Here is a 20,866-nt window from a genome sequence, read left to right on the forward strand (position 1 = left end):
TTCATCCCCAAAGGTTCCTTTTTGACTCAATGTTTCATGATTTAGTTCTTACATTTAACTATTATAAAAATAACCATTTAAATTAGTCATTTTAAAAGCAGCATATCTATTCATCGGTATCATAAGTTATCAGAGTAACAATGCTTTTTAAAGGGAAAATAATAATTATAATAGCTCATATTTATATTTATCAAAACACTTACGACTTTTTTGAGTTAGTTATAGAACTTTCTTTGATAGTAGTCTGAAATTCCTCTGTCTAAGGTATGAAAAAGAAGTAAACTATATAGTTATTTCAGAGATTAAAACAGTATAAGAAACATTTAAAATTTGTATAGGTTTAATTACTACCAATCATATACCTACAAAGGTCATGATAAAATCATTTATGAAAACTTAATCCCCACTATAAAGAAATGTGATAACAAATATGTAAAATTATTTCACTTTCAAAAACAGAATTATCATTACAATTTAAACATTTAAATTAAGAGAGTGAAATACAGAATTTAGGATCACCAATAATCTCTTCCAATGTAGACTTTTATCAAAAATGTCAGATAACCATATAGAAAGACATCTTAGTGATGCAGAAAAAGTTTTGTTATGTGCTAGTTTTGCTATAATAAAGAAATATATTGATTACATGGTTACTATATAAGCTTATTATAGTTTACTCTATAGTACATATACTATACAGTATATCTTAAAGCCTAGTCTTCTTTTATGAGATTCTGGTCTATATCTCAAGTAAACAGCAAGAAAATCTCCACTGTATAACCTAATTAAATCTCAAATTCAATGTATGAAAAACTGACTTTATTATTTTTCTCTCTAAGCCTGCAATGCACTCTTTGACATGACTACTCTGGACCAGCAACACCACTTTACTGTTATCTTGGACCACCCTCTTCTCTCTCTCCCATGTTATATCCAATTTGTTACCAAGTCCTACTGCAAGCCTGCAATATTTCTTGCATTCACCCATTCTCTATTCCTCATATTATAATACTTAGTATAGGTTCTAATTGACAACTGCCTTCAAACAAATCTTAGACAAACTTTAAATGTCCATAATATATTTTTGTTAATGTGGACTGAATTGAAGAAAAAAAATGTTGATCAAAATAAATAAATCTTACACCAAGTCTTATAGTAGGGTCATCAGCTCCATTCAACTGAAAATTATAAACATCGTTCCTGTTGATATAAGGGAAAAAATAGCTGATGTTGAAAACACTATTTTAATATAATTGTTCTAAACCAAAATAGAAACCGTTTAGGAGAATATTACTTACAAAGCACATTCAGAAGTCATTTTAACAGAAGTAGTCCTCTTCAATTGTCTAGAGTTTTTATTCAGGATTTTTTCCTACATACAAAAAAAAGAGCATTTTAAAAAATTACAAGATAATAATGTTGATTACAGGATTATTGCCTGTTGCCTACTCAAACTGGGGCCTCCCTTTTGAGATCCAGTCCCACATTTCAAATAAATTACAGGCAATCTTCACTGGATGTCCCAATCATACTTCAAATTTAATATATCCAAAAAGTTTAGCTATTTCTTTCCTTCTCAATTGACTGCTTTCCAACTTCACTATTCTGGTCAGTGGTACAATCTCAAAGATATGTAACACTCTCCTTCCTTCTTTGCTGTCAGTCACACTAAATCAGCAAGGATTTATTAAATATAAACTATACTTTACTATGCACTAGACAATGAACCAAGTTCTGAGAACATAAAGGAGAGAGAAACCCCTGATCTCAGGGAATTCATATTTTAACATGGGAAACAATAATCAAACAACTATGTACAAACAAGATTAGAAAAGTGGTGTAATCTTAAAGAGACCGAAAAAGGATTCTTATAGACGACAGATTTTGAAATAAATCTTTAAAGAAACCAAGATAGCCATGAGGAAGTAATGAGAAGAGAGAGCACTGTGGGTGGTTGCGGACAGCCAGTGAAATTTTACGGAGTTTGAGGATGGAGTATTATCTTTTGTGAGGAATAGTAAGGAAGCTGGTTATCACTGGATGGATAGTTTGGAACAAAAATATAAGAAGACTAGAAAGGTAGGAAGGACTAGGTTTTAAAATTCAGATAATTTTACATTTGATCCTAGAGTAAGTAAGTTTTATTTTATTTGAATGGGAGGGGCGGGGGAGGATAGGAGAGTGGAGAAGGATATGTTCAACTCTACTCCAGATAGATCATTTGGGTGGTTGAATAGAGCACAGAATGGTGTAAGGAAGACACTTGAGGCAAGACCAACCAAAAAACTACTTCAATAGTTCAATCCTGAAATGATGAGAACCTAGAACCTGCACTACTCTCAGAAGAAAGAAAGGAATGTATTTAAAAGATATGAAATAGAAATACTAGGATTTAGCAACAGATTAGAAATATGGGGTGAGAGTGAATTAAAGATGATACCAAAGTGATAAACCTTTATGACTGGTAGGATGGTGGTATATAATAATCGGGAAGTTTGGAAGGAAAGTTAAGGGAGGAAATACAATGAGTTAAGTTTTGAACATGTTGAGTTTGAGATGTCTAAAGGACAATTTGCATTTGAAGATGCATGTCTGAAGGTCAGAAGAGAAGTAGGGCTGGATAAATACCTAGAGAAAGTATTATAAAAGTGTATCTGGTCAAACATTGTTTGTTCAAATGAACTTACACATATATTTTATCCCTTGTGCTTCCACTTACATAAGAAATAAAGTTTAAATATAGTTTAAATAGTTGAATTTCAATAAAATATGCTTTAAGTTGCTATTTGATAGTTTATTTGAATGTTTACACTTCTGTACTAATTACACTGAACTAATTAAAAATACTTTTTAAAAACAGAGCATAAAATGTATGAAAACATTTCAATTTACTTATCTTTACTTTTCATTGTATATTGATAAATATACTTTTAACTACATGGTAACTAATTATGTGTTTCTTTCTATAGTCTTTTATATAAAGTCAACAAGGTACTTTCTTAAAAAAAATTTTTTTAAATCAAATTTATTTTATTTTTAGCTTCAGATTCTCTCCTCTACCTATTAAAAAAGAAAGAAATACAACTTAAAATGTACTTTCATATTATTTAACTTAATCCTTCCAACAATTATGCAAGATTGGGAGCCAGTAACATCATTCACATTTTTTAGATTAGGAACATGGACTCTGAAAAAGTAAAACACTTGACTAAAGAAACAGCATAAAGTCAAACAACCTGCCATTACAGTAGTTTTTTATATAATTCCAAAAGAGTAAGATAAGTCTACTTTGTCAGTAACTCTGTGAATATCAAAATTTTAAAATAAAAAGGAAAACAGTGAGATAAACTAATCCTGCTAAGATAAAGTTATAAAAATATGAAGAAATATTTATAAACAGGCTCATAATTAGAAACATACTTACAAAGATTTAAAATAAAGCCTAGTTAAGTAGAAGTATTAAATAAAAATGAAATATGTAAGAGACTTGTAGTTCTTTTAAGAAATGATTATTTTATTGAATTAGTGAAATGAATATAAATTATACACACATCTATGTAAATAGATGTGTGTTTACATTGCCTTTTATGTGAAAACTTTCATTGGCTATTCTTTATGGAATGTAGCATTATAGTCAATTAATACTCCTTTTAAAATACAGGATTGATTACATTTATATTCCTTTATCCAATATGATTTTACTCCTTTTTAGGTAGAGAGAAAAATTGTGCACTTTTTGATTCTATAATACTTAAAAGGCATAATTGATTGCGACCCTATATTTGCAGGTAGGATATGTTGTATTTATATATTTGAAACAAAAATTTTTCTCTTGCCATGTGTAATTCATAAATTTTAGATTGGAAAATAAATTCATCTTAAGCACATAATCTCAACTACAGTTATTACTTTTTACATATATTGGCCTATAATAACTTTTAAAAAAGAGAATGCTTGAATCAATCATTAATCTGTTTGATTATTTTTCTAATAAAACTATAATTAATTATATTAGAATAGTCTATTAGTTCTATAACCAAATTAGACTTACCTTTCTGATAAGTAGACCAGGTTTATTTGAATTCCTCCTATTAAAAAAAAAGTTTTGTCAAATTGAAAAAACATTTAAAAACCAGTAGAATAAGACAAAAACATTTCTTAAAGAAGGTGAGGTATGGCTGACTAAATCTGTGCCTATGTGGAATTACAACAAAATTATAATATACTTTGAATCTTAAATTTGGGTGACAAATTGACTATTAGTGCTTCCACTGAGTCATCATCTAGTGATAAACTAGATTTTCTTTTTGGTCCCATCCTATGATTTCAGTTGCATAGTGAACTGATCTCTAGTAAGATAGATTCTTCTGTTCTTGAGACAAACATGATGCATGAGGGTACCACGAGGTCAAGTGACTTAGCCCTTATTCTTCCTTAATTAAGGACAGAACTCTAAATATCATTTCACAAATTTCTCTGATACAAAACCTGAAATGAGAAGTTATACTATTTAATTCAATTTAACAATCACTTATAAGGTGTCTTCAGTTATTTTTCAGTCTGACTTTGTGACCCCTCTTGGTATTTTCTTGGCAAGGACACTGGAATAGTTTGAAATTTCCTTCTTCAGTTCATTTTACAAATGAGGAAGCTGAGACAAATAGGGTTAAATGACTTAGCCACCATGACACAGCTAGTAAGTGGATTGGTTTGAACTCAAGATTAGTCTTCCTGATTCCAGGCCCAGCACTCTACCCAGTGCTCTATATAGCTCCCTAGGGGCTCTATTAGGCATTGACATGCTAGGTACTAAGATGAAAGACCAAAGACCTTAAGAGGCACATATTATACTGGAACTTTAAATGTTTACATGAACATAATAGATGTGATGTAATGATAAATGCATTATTGTTCAGTTAAATGTATGATTAATACTAAATTAACTAAAAAAAAATCACGAAAATCTAGCAACAGGATAAGAAGGCGATATAAAGAAAATAACTACAGCTCATGGATTTCAAAAAAGGAAGGCACAATATGTTATATATGAAAATTTGGTGAATTTCTATTAATTAAATGTTTCATATTCCTACTGAAAAGGGCACTTCTGAACTAACAAATTTAATCCCATAAAATTGTCTCAGATCCCCTCAAATTAGTCAGATTTTAACAACCATAATTTGGATTATTCTTATAGGGATGAATGATACTGTCAAATACAAATAAGAAGGATCATAGAATCTTAGGCAAAAAATTCTCATACTGAACTAAGCTGGTTCATGTGACATACAGAGACTTGCTTTTACTGTCACGATCACACAAAGTTTTTCCAGAAGGGATTCAGAATTATCTTCATACCACAATAGTGTATCAGTATAAGAAAAACTCACCATAAACAAAAAGTTTTGGGGAAGCAGATTAAATCAGTCAATCATTTCACCAAGAAGAAATGTGGGGAATTAAAGATATGTCATTAACACTGAGAAAATATCTCAATTTTCAGCAGGGGCTACCACACTTTTTTTTTCTTCTCTCATTTTACCAGATTAAAGTGGATTTTGTAAACTACAGATCGATGATCTTGATGTAGTTTCTGTTAGAATCTAGAATATTCTATTAAAAGGAGTTTGTAATTATTTATAAAACTGAAGAGAATTACAGTGAAAATAGAGGGAACAAAGATAGGAATTAGGAAGGAACAAAAACTCTAGACTCTCAAAGAAAACAATGAAAAAGTAAGAATGAATAGGGAAATCAGTATTTTCAAAGCTCAAATTACATTGTAAAGCAATAAGCATTTAAGCTATTTGTCATTGATTTTAAAAAATAGAAAAGTAGGTTAAAAGAGTAAACTAACTAAGAATCAAAAATAATTGGATTCAGTAACCTAGAGTTCAAAAAAAAAAAAAAAAAACCTGAACATAAATTTCCTAGGAGTTCAGAGTCCAGTGACAGCCTGGTAGATATTTAATAACTAGTCCTCCAGCAAAAAAAGAAAGTGCTCTTTAAACACTTTAAAATAATCTACATTTTAACTTTTTTTCCCCCCACCATCTTCTTAACTCTAGACAATCAACAAAACAATAAATCAAGTCCTGTTTGTAATAGTTGGCAATTTTTGAGGTATAAATGCTCACAATAAAAATTAAACAATCAGGTCTGTCCGGCAAGACAAGCTGGCTTTAGCATGCCCTTAGTTTGAAACAATACTTTATATTATATAATATCAAAATATATGTGGTGATTATTTAAGATCACAACACAAAAACACAACTAAAAGAACCAGATCGTATCTTTTATAGCTTTGGTTAAAGGGAGAATTTTTAACCAAAGAATAAATACATTTATAAAAGAAAAAAATAATTTCAAATACAAGAAATGGAAAAGTTTTTGCATGTACAAAATTAATGCAACTAGAAAAAGAGAAGATATTAACTGGGGAAAATATCTTGGCAGCAAATATCTTTGATAAAAGTCTCACATGACAAAATCTAGTATGAGATTAATAAGCATTTATGCAGATATTCAGGTAAGGCACTAAATGCTAGAAAAGAAAGGAAAATTAAGTCCATGACTTTATAGTGTTTACAATTTTAATAGGACCCAACACACACACACACACACACACACACACACACACATATAAAACATGTATATATTTAACGAAAAGTAATATCAAAGGTAAAGGCAAGTAACTATAGAGGAAACTGGATAAGACTTTCTATAGAAAGTGGGATTTAAGCTGAGTCTTAAGGAAAGGTAGAGAAACCAAAAAGTAAATATGAAGCAGAGCATTGCAGACTTGGGGACAACCAGTACAAAGTATTAAGCTGAAAGATTAAGTAATTTCCCCTAGAAAAAGAGGGGACTAAATTATTAGCTGTGGAGATCAGGAAAGTCCTCCCATAAAATGTGGCACACACGAAACCACCATAAACACACAGGACATAAAGGAATTTCTCAGTGCATAAGACATCAAAGGATATAAACAGTTCTCAAAAGAATTGCTATTAACACCATAAAAAAGACTGTTACAACTCACTAATTAATAAGTGTAATAGAGTAGAGAACTGAGGGAAGAGGCTCAGGAATCTGTTTACACAAAGGTATTATGAAATAAAACTAGGAGAACCCTGCTGCTCCCCAATGTGGAACATAGTTACTTTATAGTTAGTTCTAATCCCCACATGATGCGGTAAAGAGAGAGAGACAGAGAAAGGAAGGAAGGGAGAGAGAGGAAGGGAAGGAGAAGGAAGAAGAAGAGAAAGAGAAAGGGGAAGATGGAGAGAGGAAAGTAATTTGAAAAGGGAAGTCACTTGCAGCTAAGGGGACTAGGAAATACCATTATAAAGTCTTCTTTGAGAGGAATATTAAAGGAAACTTGGGAAACTGAAGAGGCAAAAGTAAGGTGGCAGAGAATCCCAAGAATTGAAGACTGCTAGAGATAGGAGATGGAGTATCATGTTCAAGAAACTAAGGAACTACAAGTGGGCCAGTATAGTTGCATCATTTACATGGAGAATGAAATGTATTGAAGACTAGAAAGAGAAGAAAAGGTGAGGATATGAAAATTTTTAAATGCCACAAAGGGGAGTTTAATATACTTGATATTAGAGGTAAAAGAGAGCCACTGGAACCCATTAAAATGTTGGAGACAATATGCTTAGATTTATGCTTTATTTCTTTTTAAATTTTATTTTTTTCAATTAGCAAAGATATCTTTTCTCTAAGATGCATGCTTTAGAAAAATTACTTTGACAATAGGACATATGATTGGAATGGGGAAAGACTTGAAGGGGAATCGTCAAAAGGCTTTTCAAGGTTTAGAAGGCTAGACAAGAGGTGATGAAAGCCTTAGTTAGGGTTGTAGATAGCTGAGTAGAATAAAGGAAATGCTAAAAATGTTGTGAAGATAGAAATTAAATGATTTTTCAATAGAATGAATATCGGGAGAATAAGAATTTGAGAATGATAGTTTGTAAATCTACATGCTTAGAAAAATGGTACTACCCTAGAAAATACTAATGGAATTTGGAAGAAGAATGAGTTTAGCAGGAAGTATAACGAGTTATTTTGCACCTTTTGAATTTGAGATGGCTAGAGGACATCTAGTTTGAGATTTCTAGGAAGCAGCAGTAAATACATGATTATTTCAGGAGAGAGATGAGGGACACATAAAGAATTGACATTCTCATGAAGACAGAAAACTCATTTCATAGGCACTACCATCAATTAAAACAACATAGAGCAAAAGGGAGGAAGAATGAGAAAGAGCCTTTTTTGGTCACTTAGAATTAGTGGGTGTGATATGGGCAAAAAAAAGTCAGCAAAAAAGACTAATGAAAATTATTTCTGTTTTCAATTCTTTGAAGGCTATTTGGGTGGGAAAAAAAAACCGAGTAGATAATTTTTATTTGGCCCATGAAGGAAGAACTAAGAATAAAGGATCTAAGTTAAAAAGGCAGATTTTTTGGCTTGATATCAAGCACATTTTTAATAATTAGTATTGCTCAGAAGTAGAATGGACCAACTTAAAAAGTAATAAGTAGTTTGGATGATTACTTATGCTGGGAATTATATAAAAGGGATTTATAATTAAAGTATGGAAAGAACAAGATAAAACTCAAAGCTCCTATCTGCTCTGGGATTCTATAAATAAATTCTCCCTTCTACATATTTTTCAAAATAGGCAACTAATCTTAGGAAGTTTTTTTCTAATTTGTAGAACATTTTAGATAAATAAAAAATATTCTTAAAATAACTGCTCTTAAAAGTATATTTAAACAAATTATTTCAAATGAAAAATTTATCAACAACATACCTTTCATTCAAAGAGTCTCTAAATTTTCTTGAAAAATTTAAATCATCCTTTTGGTTGTATCTCTTATTAATTTGGTCGATCAATGATTCTGCTGCATCAGTAAAATGTTTTCCTTTTGTCTTTTCTTTCTGAAATAGTTCATCAAGGGATTTAAAAGTCTATTACTTAATAAAAATACACATTAAATTAAAACAAATGAAAAAAATCAAAGAAAAGATATATTCAGTCATATTTAAACTAAAATGGGAAAATATCTTATATATTTGGGTTATTGTGTATTCAAACAAATGAGGAAGTAATAGGTACAAAAAGTTATCAAAAATTCAATCATTTTTACTCACTGATTCAAAATGGTTAAAGACAGAAAAGTTCCTATTATAACACATAGCAGTACTTGTGGTAGCATGCAAGCAAGTACGTGTATATGCACAAGCGTGCACACACATATATGCACAGGAAACTGGAGGTAAAGCAAGTAACATTGATTGGGGAATGGTTAACCAAATCATTGAATTTTTATTGTATTGAATGTTATTGTATCATAAGAAATGAGGAATTAAAAAACAAACAAAAAAGGAGAAAACCTCTGACACATAAACATGATGAAATACTGTACCATAAAATGGGCATATATGTGAAGAAACATAAGAAGACATTAAATTGATGTATAAAATACAGAGAATCTGAGACAGTTAGGTGGTATAGTGCACAGAGCACTAGCTCTGAAGTCAGGAGGTCTCAAGTTCAAATCTGATCTCAGACACTTAACACTCCAGCTGTGTGACCCTAGGCAAGTCGTCACTTAACCCCAATTACCTCAGCAAAATAAATAATTATACGGAATCAGAAAATAATATCTCTAATAAATAAACAATACCGAATGAAACAAAACTGAATAGTCTATAATTGTAATAATGATTATTGGTCCCAGAGACAAATGTGAAAAATTCATCTTACTCCTTTTCCCTGGCAGAATGGGGGAGCTATGGATGTAGAATTTCATATATGCTGTAATGCTTTTTAAGTTAGTTTTGTTTAACCATTTGATATTTGTTTGTCTTTTTACTATAAAAAAGGCTCAATGAATGGGTTGAAGAGGACCTATTCAGAAATGATTATGATGCCAAAAAAGTTATTAATAAAATTTTAAAGAAGTTAAATATAACTGGATATTTCCACTAATATCCCAAAGTAGTATAATTTGGTTAATGGAGGTTAAAAGTTAACTTTTTATCAAATAAAATTGTACATATAAAATACATCACATATATATGAATAAATTTAAGAGATTTAACTAATTTTAATCTTAAAATATTAATGAATTTCAAACCAGAATCAGAATGAAATGTCAAAATAAATTTTAGGATACCTCATACCAGAACTATTAAATCTGATAATTGATTTCTCTGCCTCTAGTCTGTCCCTGTAGCAATCCATAGTACAGACTATCAGATAAAAAGTCCTAAAATACTTCTTCAAAAGATCATATCATTCCCTTATAATACAGTCTGTCTAAAGAGTTGTAGTATTTTAACTCTATGTACTATTTACTTTTATTATTATTGCTCAAAATATTTAATGCACCTGCACAGGAAAAAAATTTAGCTACTTACTTAAGATAATATTAAGACAACTCACTAAATATGATCCCAATTTATCTTTTCAGCTTTATCTTCTGTTATTATCCATAGACCCCTAATATTATCCTAAACAAGAATTTATTATTTCCTTCTGGAAGGAAAGAATGGTCTAAAGGTAAGATAAGTAAATGTTGCAGTAAGACTGTTTCCTCCCCACTTTATCATAAGTCTTATTTCCAGACTTGAGTCCAGCTCATTATTTTATTCAAAACAATTTGGGTATAAGGATATTTTGAAACTATTATAATGAATACATAGTAATATGAAAATCAGAATACTTTGAAAGCTCACCTTTCTATTTGTTTCTAGGTCACAAGATCGACTTTCAGATGTCATTCCTTTCATAGGCCTTCTATTGCTTTTGGCATTTATTCCAGAAGAAATGGTTTTATCACAACAATCATTATTTAGTTCTTTTGCCAGAACCAATTTCTTGGTGTATATTAAAGACTTTTCAATAGTCCTATTTAAAAGAACTGATTTAATGGTTTCAGACTCAATATGCCAGTCATTTTCCTTGTTTTCTTCAATATTTTTCTGATCTAAACTGATAGAATTTAGTGGTTGTCTTCTGTTTGTTTCACAGGTTTCCATTTCTGTTTTCTTCTTTTTGCTATATTCCACATCTCCTTTTCTTTTCTGATTTAAATCTAAAATCTGATTTAGATTTTCTGATGCCGTATTTTTTTCTAGTGCAATATTCTCAGATATTGATGGAGAGGACTTGTCAGTGACTCTTTCACTAAGAAAGTCTAGGAGGGAAAGGAAAGAAAAAAAAATTAAATATATTGTTATTCTATTTACTAAAAGTTATAACATTAATATTTCAGTTATTATTATACAACAATTCACATTAATATGTAAATCTAACCTTGATTAAATGTTTCTTCTGGTGACGTATCTGCACTTTCTTTACTAGAAATTTTAATATTTTTTACAGGTGTCCAGCAAGTCCATTTTAAGAGGATGTTACTTTCATAACTGTTGTCCAAAACAGTTGGAAATCTGTAAAGATAATTTCATTTGAAAGGTACTAAACAAGAAAACACTAATATTTAATTTTATTTAAATATGAATGGACACTAATAAAATTAGATAATTTTGATTTTACACTGTGTTTAATTACAGAATTGACCAAGTCATACAGCCTCTTACTATACAACATGGGTCACTTGTCATTACTTTTTTATGAGTTCAAACATTCAAATAAGATTTTGCCTTCTAAGTTACAAAATTATTAATTTTATAAGAAATCAAGTGAATCTGATATTCCTTACACACAATATTACAGTTTTATGAAACTTGATTACTCTTTAGCCCATATTGTAGCATTAAGGAATATTTGTCCTTAACTATTAATCTATTATGTCCTCGTAAAATGATGCCCAGGTAATTTCCATTTTAATAGTTTGACAGATTCTCTTAATACTTACAATGTTTTATCTATTTTCCCAACTGGTTGTGAATCAGGAATGATATCCACATCTCCATCTAAATAAAACACAAATTATTTTTTCTCTTTAGGGAGAGATAGTCCTCTGGTAGAACCTGTTTTCTTACAGAAACTTTTAAGTACTTTTCAGGTAAAAATTCTGTTTCATTTTCTTTGGCATTTTCCAATATGACTACCAAAATTCTGAGTATATAGATTGTCATGCAAACCACTCCTCTCCTCCCCCCATCTTTTTTTGTTATCAATAGTGGTGAAAATATGAACAAGAATAGGAGGTAGCATGATGGGGGTAAATGATTGAATCAAAAGGTACTTACTAGAATTTTGTTTTCCTAACATATTGCTATTCTCATCACTTTCTACCATTTCGATGGCCTCAGCGGCAGTGACTGGCTATAAGACAAGAGTATCTATTAAAATATAATCTTTATACCCTTCATTATTATTAAAACTCTCAGTAAATTAGAAATTATGATTTTGAAAATAGTAAAACTTGTAAAAACAATTGCCTCTGGTGAGGGATGTTCATGTTTGTTTCACAAAATGTTGTAGAAAACAAACCAATTATCTTAAATTCAATAAAGAAGTGTGACAAAGGGAGCCATAAGATATTACAGATGATTTTCTGAACATTGTCTTGTATACTTTATTTTAATAGGGAAACATGAACTGTTATCCCTATCTTGAAAATATGACAAGAATATGGATATTTATGAACAATGACATACTACAAATTCTGTATTTCAGATAAAATCTCTCAGGCTCTAGCATTCAAAGCTACTTTTCCATTTTCATTTCCCATAATAAATATAGCTGAAATTATTTTAAGAAATACCTAGAAATTTGCTAGATATTCTTGTAAATAGCAGTATTTTTATTGTTATGTGTACTCCTTATCTTTCACTAGTTTCTAATTTCAGCTAGAATTGGAATAAGGTTCATCCGCAGATTATGGACTTGCTCTGAAGGATCGAGTATCTTCAGATGGCGGGTTGCTGATCTCTCGTGAGTGGAGGATAAAGGTATTCCTAATGGTAATGGTCTGCTAGAGGAAATAGCTTAATTGATCTTAATTCATGGGTTTAATGTCTATGTATGCCAACATATTATGTCTTATGTAATATATACATATTATGTATTATGTACTATTATGAATTTTATTAGTTTAAGATATGCATCTACTTATTAATGTTTAACAATATATTGTATTAATGTATTTAGTACTGTATACTTAATATGTATATTATTATATGATAGTGGACTATAAATGTATGCTCTATATACATAAATATTTATAAATACATTAGTATATATGTAAATATTTACATATATTTTTTACTTAAGTAAAATTGTAAAAATTTGCAAAAAATTTAATACTGGGATAGTATATAAATTGAATTTTGTGATAAAAATAAATAAAAATTTTGATGCAGGAAGTAGTTTAAGTAGAATATCGGCTTTGGGCGTTGATGGTGGGGCGTAATGCCTTCTTCCTGATGGGTCCTAGGAAGGGGTTTTACCTTCATAGCTGACTTACAAGGCAGCAGGGGTGAAATTAGGGAAAAGAAGAACATGTAAAGATCATATATTAATATTTTAAGTGGATACCTTAATAATGAATTAATAATATTATCTTTTCAATATATTAAGAATAACATTGGTAAAATTTTACTTTTGAGTAATTAAGACTATACACTAAAACCATAGTAATGAAGAGTATATGTTTGAATATACTAACTGAAAGAAGTACACAGAAAAGTGCTAATACTCTACCTAAAACAAATAATGTACTGTTTTCTAAAATACATTTAAATTTCTATATATGGAAAAGACTTTTATAAAACCATATATATGTATATATACATGTATGTATGTGGAGCTATGTGTGTATATATATATATATATATATATATGCATATATATATGCATATATATATATGTGTGAATATATGCTTTTATGTAAAAGCATATACAAATATGTACATATTTATATATTATAAATACATATAAAGAGGTAAAATGTTATTTTCAAACTTCTAATATAATCAATTACTTTTTCTATACTATTAATCAATCAACAAGAATTTTTCAAGTCCCTACTATATGGGATATGAAGACAAAAACAAACAGTTCCTGTCATCAGGGAACTTCCATTCTACAGGGAAATATGAACATATATGCACATATAAAAAAAGATGTAGAAAACTTTCTAAGAGAGGATGCTCTAGAATTTCCCTTTTTTAGATCAGGCAAGGTCTAATATGTGTGAACTGTGCTTTGAAGGAAATGGAATTCTAAGTAGAAATAGGAAAGATATACATTCAAGGCATGAAGGTAGGGATTTAGGAAATTGGGTCTCTTTTATGAGGCCAGTATGTCTGGATTTTAGAGCATGGGAAAGTAATTAGCTTATAACAATGCTGGAAATGTCACTTGGGCCAAGGTATAATGACCTTTGAATATTAAAAATAGCTTATATTTTATCCTTAAGATAATAGGGAACTAGCAGTATTTACTGAAAAGAACAGACATATGATCAGACCTGAGATTTAGGAAGATCACTTTGGTAGCTCTGTGAATTCCTTCCTTCAACTGAACCTGAAAGAGATGTGGTATTTTTCACTTCTTTTTCTTTTACTTTGTAAATACTAGTTGGTTCAGCAGAGTTCACCATTTTCAAAGGTGGTTTAACTTTTCGTGTTTGAGGTGTTGCTAAAATACAGAATAAGAATTAATTTCTGACATTACTGACATGTTTACAAATTTAGAAACATATACATAAACAAATAGGAATATATTCCCTCCATCTAGGTAATATATTAAAGTTTTATAAAACATGTGAATATATAGATTCATACCTATATTCAAAAAGGTACTAACTTTTGGAGTTTTCATCCTATAATAAAAATATCTGTTTTTATCCCATAATATCCTATAATAAAAATTAAAATAATTAATGTTTTTCTTTAGAAAAACTAACAATATCCACTTGAAATATTTCTAATAATAATAGTGCATATTGTAAATGTTAACAACTTACATGTGTCAGCTAATAAAGTCTTCAAAGTCAGTTTATCGGTACCAGGAATAATCATTGATGCTTCAGACATTTTTCTTTTAATAGGAGTTATCATCTTAAATAATGAAAAACAAGTATTAGACACAGCCTCTTTCCAAATGAAAATACCTCATAATTATATTTATAACACACATAAATGATGCCAATATGGATGGATACTTATGAACAATGACATACTAGTAAATTTTATAATTCAGGTAAATTTTTTTGTTTTTACATAGATGTTTAACATTATATAGATAGAATCAAAACTTTGGAATCATATTTTACAGAATACTAATAAATATTAGGTTCACAATAATTCAAACTTATACAAGATGTTAAAGAATATTATTTAACTTCTCCTCTAGGAATTTGGATGCTATATCAGTTGGTGCATGTTTAGTATTGACATTACTTTATTATGTGTGGTACCCTTTAGTAAGATGTAGTTTCCTTCCTTATCTCTTTTAATTAGATCTATTTTTGCTTTTGCTTCCTCTGAAATTTGGACTGTTATTTTTTTTTTTTAAACTTCAGCTGAAGCAAAATAGATTCTGCTCCAGCCTTTTACCTCTGTATGAATCTCTCTGCTTCAAATGTGTTTCTTGTTAACAAATTATTGTAGGATTCTGGCTTTTAATCCAGGCTGCTATCTGCTTCCATTTTGAGGAAGTTTATTCCATTCACAGTTAAAATAACTATTTCCCTCCAACCTTTTTTCCCTCCCAAGTTATACACTTCTCTTTCCTTTCCCCCTTTTCTCTCATCAGTGTTTTGCTTTTGACCACCACCTCCCTTAATCTGCCCTACCCTTTTTCAGCCCCTCCCTTTCTTATTCCTTTCCCCTTCTATTTTTGTTCTCCCTACAATTAGCCTCCCCCTTTCCTTTCCTTTTTCGCCTATTTCCCCACAAGGAAACTAAATATGTCTGATATTCTCTGAGTCAAATCCAATGAGATTAAGGTTCAAACAATGCTCATTCTCCCCCTTTTTTCCCTCAACTGTAACAGATCTTTTTTGCCTCTTCATGTGATATAATTTACCCTATTTTACCTCCTCTTCCTTCTTCCAGTACTCCCTTTCCACCTCTAGTTTCTTTTTTTATAACATCACAATAAAATCAGATTATATCTATACCCTCTAAGTATGCCTTCTGACAAAGATATAATTCTCAGGAGTTACACATATTATCTTACCATGTAGAGATGTAAACATTTTAACTTTTAAGAAAGTTTTTTTTTCCCCTTCCCTTTTTTCCTTTTTAGGCTTCTTTTTGAGTTCTGTAAGATCAAATCTTCTGTTCAGCTATGGTTCTTTTCATTAAAAACAATTGAAAATTCCATATCTCATTGAATGCCCATCTTTTTCCCTGAAAGGTAATGCTTGGTTTTGCTAGGTAATTGGTTCTTAGTTGCAGTCCAAATTCCTTTGCCCTTTGTAATATATTTTAGGACCTTCAATCCTTTAAAGAGGATTTAAAGTCCTAAATAATCTTTAGTGTGGCTTTTTGATATCTGAATTATTTCTTTCTGGCTGCTTGTAGTATTTTTTCCTTGATCTGATAATTTTAAAATTTACCTACGATATTCTTTGGAGTTTTCATTTTTGGGTCTCTTTTAGGAGGTGATCAGTGGTGGATTCTTTCAATAGTTATTTTACCTTATGGTCTATGATAACAGGACATTTTTTCTTGATTTCTTGAAAGATGTCTAGGCTCTTTTTTTTCATCATGGTTTTCAGGCAGTCCAAAACTTCTTATATTGTCTCTCTTGGATCTATTTTCCAAGACAGTTGTTTTTCCAATACGGTATTTTACATTTTCTTCTGTTTCCCCCCCCCGCCCATTTTTGGGGTTTTGTTTGACTGCTTCTTGATGTCTCAAGTCATTCATTTCATTTGTTCAATTCTAATTTTTAGTGAATTTTCTTCAATTAGCTTTTTTACTTCCTTTTGCATTTGGTTAAATGAATTGTTTTGTTCACTGGATTTTTTTTTCCCATTTCACCAAATCTATTTTTAGAGTGTTTCTCTTTTTCACCAATTCTGTTTTTCACATTGGATTTTTTTTCCATTTTGCCAAATCTATTTTTAAGTGGTTTTCTTCAGTATATTTTTTCCCATTTCATGTTGTATTTTTTAAGCTGTTTCCTTCAGTTTCTTTGTTTCCTTTTCCAAAACTCTTATTTTCTTTCTCCCATTTTTCTTCTCTCTTTTAACCTTTTTGAATTCTTTCAAGAGAACCTTTTGAGTTGGAGATCAACTCATATCACCATTAGAGGCTTCATTTAGTTTTACCTTGGGTTTGGGATCTATTCTTTCCTGTCTCCATCTATCAATGGTCAGAGCTCTTTTTTACCTTTTTTGCTCATTTTCAAAGGTTGAGGTTTGTTCCTAGGGCAGAAGGGATATTGTCCCGAGCTTCTTCTACAGTGATAAGTTTTGCACTGCTGTTGCTGGCGTCCTTCATCAAGTCCTGCAGTTCAGATTTCCTTCTGTGAAACTGAAGGTCTCACAGCGAAGTTACTGATACACTGGCTTCTGAATCAGGACACAGTAGTGAACACTGCTGTATTTTGGCTAAGAGCCTCCCACTAGATTTCCCCCTCGGGATCTCTCTGCCCTCCGCTTCTCTGTGCTGCACCTGTGCTGGGCCATTCCTCCCCCATTTTTGCCCCTCCTTCCCTCACCCTCTACCCCACCCCCATGCCCATTTGAAGACACCCTTTCCTGAAGTCCTTCCAAGATATTTTTTGCTGGAAATGTTACACTCCCAATATTTGTGGATTCTGTCACACCAAAATCTGTTCAGAGGCTTGATCTGGTGTTGATTCAGAGAGAAGCTAAGAAGAGTACAGGCAAAGGTCCTGTCTACTCTATTCCATTTTGGCTCTGCCCCCTCTCCAGCTCATTTTACAGATGAGGAACTAAGACAAACAGGGTTAAGTAACTTGCCTGCAGTTACATAGCTACTAAGTTATCTGAGTCCAAATCTGAACTTAGGATGATGAGTCTTTTTGATTCCCAGCCCAGGGCTCTATCCACTGCATCATCTAGCTTGCCTTTCTTTTGCAACAACCACAAAAAAAATGTATATCTATATATTAAGTATCCTTAAAAGAAGAATTCTGAACTGTCTCCTCAGAAGCTGAATTCTATCAAACTGGCATCAGGAAAACAAGAAAAGGATGAGGACAGAGGTTGCTCTGGAACTAAAATTCTTAATCCTAACCCTCATAAATATGAACTTGTACTTCTTTAGGAAAACTGTAGGTGTTGAGAAAATATTGATGTAACAAAATATGTCCAACAAATGTCTCTGTGGAGTATCAACTGAAGTTAACTCCAACTTGTTCAAAATACTGTCAGGATATTGAAGATTACAAACTGGGATAATACCTTGAATATCCTGCAAATCTACACTTCCTATGTAAATTACAGGAAGATAATAGAGGATAATGCTGAAAAATGCTGACAATTAGATTTGCTACATCAAATTTAAGGAGTTTGATTTTGGTGATTCAAATGAGTAAGTGATGAAAGGATTGTCTGAGGAAGAAAGAGCAGGAGGACAGATGTGTTCCTAGTGTATGAGTGTAATATGAGGAAGCCCCAGATACAATATTCAATTTAGAACTTCTCAATCTTTTTGAGAGTGGTCTAAAATCATTTGTTTGACATTTAAAGCCCCAAAATTCTATCTTTTCAGGTTGATTACTATTTCCTGTACACGTTTTAGAATATAGAACTTATTATTATTATATACTTGTTATTCATTATATACATCAATTCCTCACCTCTGTACCTTGATATGGGCTATTTCTCTCTTTTTTTTTCATTGTTATCATTACTTTATTTATTTTTTTTTATTATTTTTTTAAATAGCTTTTTATTTACAAGTTATATGCATGGGTAATTTTACATCATTGACAATTGCCAAATCTTTAGTTCCAATTTTTCCCCTCCTTCTCCCCACCCCCTCCCCTAGATGGCAGGATGACCAGTAGATGTTAAGTATAAATTAAATACAAAATAAGTATACATGACCAAACCGTTATTTTGCTGTACAAAAAGAATCGGACTCTGAAATATCGTATAATTAGCCTGTGTAGGAAATCCAAAATGCCAGCAGGCAAAAATATAGGGATTGAGAATTCAATGTAATGGTTCTTAGTCATCTCCCAGAGTTCTTTCACTAGGTGTAGCTGGTTCAGTTCATTACTGCTCCATTGGCACTAATGTGGTTCATCTCATTGCTGAAGATGGCCAGATCCATCAGAATTGACCATCATATAGTATTGTTGTTGAAGTATATAATGATCTCCTGATCCTGCTCATTTCACTCAGCATCAGTTTGTGTAAGTCTCTCCAGGCCTTTCTTAAATCATCCTGTTGATCATTCCTTACCAAACAATAATATGCCATAATATTCATATACCACAATTTATTCAGCCATTCTCCAATTGTTGGGCATCTAATTTTCCAGTTTCTGGCCACTACAAAGACGGCTGCCATAAACATTTGTGCACATACAGGTCTCTTTCCCTTCTTTATGATCTCTTTAGGATATAAGCCCATTAGTAACACTGCTGGATCAAAGGGTATGCACAGTTTGATAACTTTTTGAGCATAGTTCCAAATTGCTCTCCAGAATGGTTGGATGTATTCACAATTGACATGGGCTATTTCTCATGCCTAAAATGTTTTAACCTCTTGGCCAGTATCTTTTAGAACTTGTAGGCTAAGTTCTAATGCCATCACTTATTTTTTTCCTCACCTCACAGTATTGTATTTCTTCCAATTCCATGTAAAGATAGTTTAACATTCATTTTTGTAAGACTGAGTTCCACATTTTTTTCTCTTCTCCCCAAGATATCAAGAAATCACATATATATTATACATATGATCATTTTAAACATTTTCATATAAGTTATGTTGTGAAAGAAAAATCAGAACAAAAGGGAAACAGCATGAGAAAGAAAAACTCTTGTAAGTTTAATTTAATTTAAATTAATTTTAATTTATTAATTAATTTAATTTAATTAATTAATTTAATTTCCCAAATTAAATCGTATACTACAATCTGCTTTCAATCTTCATAGTTCTTTCTCTAGATATGGATGGTATTTTCCATCCCAAGCCTATTAGAATTTTACTGTATTGCTGAGAAAAGCTAAGTCTATCACAGTTAATCATCAGTCTTGCTACAATGTTCTTCTCCTGGTTTTATGTAGAAGGTGGGAACTTTGAAAAGGTATACTTAAGATACTGACAGCAGGGTACTTACAGCTAAGCATCTACTCAGTGTGATTGATGAGATGATTCTCTAGTTAAGCCCATACTTAATGTGATGTAATGATGTAAACACTCTAGTTAAGCACATACTTAGTGTGATATGGTGATGTAATGGCTCTTCTAGTTGCACAGCTGGTGCATCCTCAGTGTGTTGTAGTGATATACTGAAGTATTTAAGGTCTGAGAGAACTGGGAGTCTCAGACACAGAGAAGACTCAAGACTCCTGACTCCATCTTTGACCAGCCTCCTGGTGTTCTCCTGCCTTCATCACTTCTCCACCTAAAGACTAAGGCCTGTCCAGAGATTCTCCAAAAACCTAGCTCAGACATTACAGTTCTACTCTCTTCATTCAACATCAGTTAATGTAAATCTTTTCAGGATTTTCTGAAATCAGCCAGCTCATCATTTTTTATAGAACAATAATATTCACATACCATAACATTTAGCTTACTGACCTTATTGACAGACACCAACTCAATTTCTCAATTCCTTGCCACCACAAAGAGTTGTTACCTAAATTTTTGCACATAGGAATCTTTTCCCCTCTTTTATGATCTCATATTAGTAACTATTACTGTTGGATCAAAGTGTGTACACA

The 20,866-nt window shown here is 31.3% G+C and overlaps 1 protein-coding gene across 4 annotated transcripts in view; it reads right to left on the reverse strand.

Moving 5' to 3' along the window:
* SYCP2 (synaptonemal complex protein 2) overlaps window positions 1–20,866 on the reverse strand; it is a 114,926-nt gene that overhangs the window by 42,819 nt on the left and 51,241 nt on the right. For 3 of the 4 annotated variants that reach the window (XM_031951711.1, XM_031951708.1, XM_031951710.1), the window contains 11 exons: window positions 14,955–15,048; window positions 14,457–14,626; window positions 12,232–12,307; window positions 11,895–11,952; window positions 11,333–11,466; window positions 10,753–11,213; window positions 8,822–8,949; window positions 4,052–4,088; window positions 1,299–1,372; window positions 1,143–1,200; window positions 204–259 (listed from right to left, as the gene is read on the reverse strand). In XM_031951711.1, the coding sequence (XP_031807571.1) occupies window positions 204–259; window positions 1,143–1,200; window positions 1,299–1,372; window positions 4,052–4,088; window positions 8,822–8,949; window positions 10,753–11,213; window positions 11,333–11,466; window positions 11,895–11,952; window positions 12,232–12,307; window positions 14,457–14,626; window positions 14,955–15,048 (1,346 nt within the window). The remainder of the gene's footprint in view (window positions 1–203; window positions 260–1,142; window positions 1,201–1,298; window positions 1,373–4,051; window positions 4,089–8,821; window positions 8,950–10,752; window positions 11,214–11,332; window positions 11,467–11,894; window positions 11,953–12,231; window positions 12,308–14,456; window positions 14,627–14,954; window positions 15,049–20,866) is intronic. The other variant, XM_031951707.1, reaches the window with a different exon arrangement.

Source organism: Sarcophilus harrisii, chromosome 2, assembly GCF_902635505.1.
Source record: "Sarcophilus harrisii chromosome 2, mSarHar1.11, whole genome shotgun sequence".
Classification (NCBI taxonomy): Eukaryota; Metazoa; Chordata; class Mammalia; order Dasyuromorphia; family Dasyuridae; genus Sarcophilus; species Sarcophilus harrisii.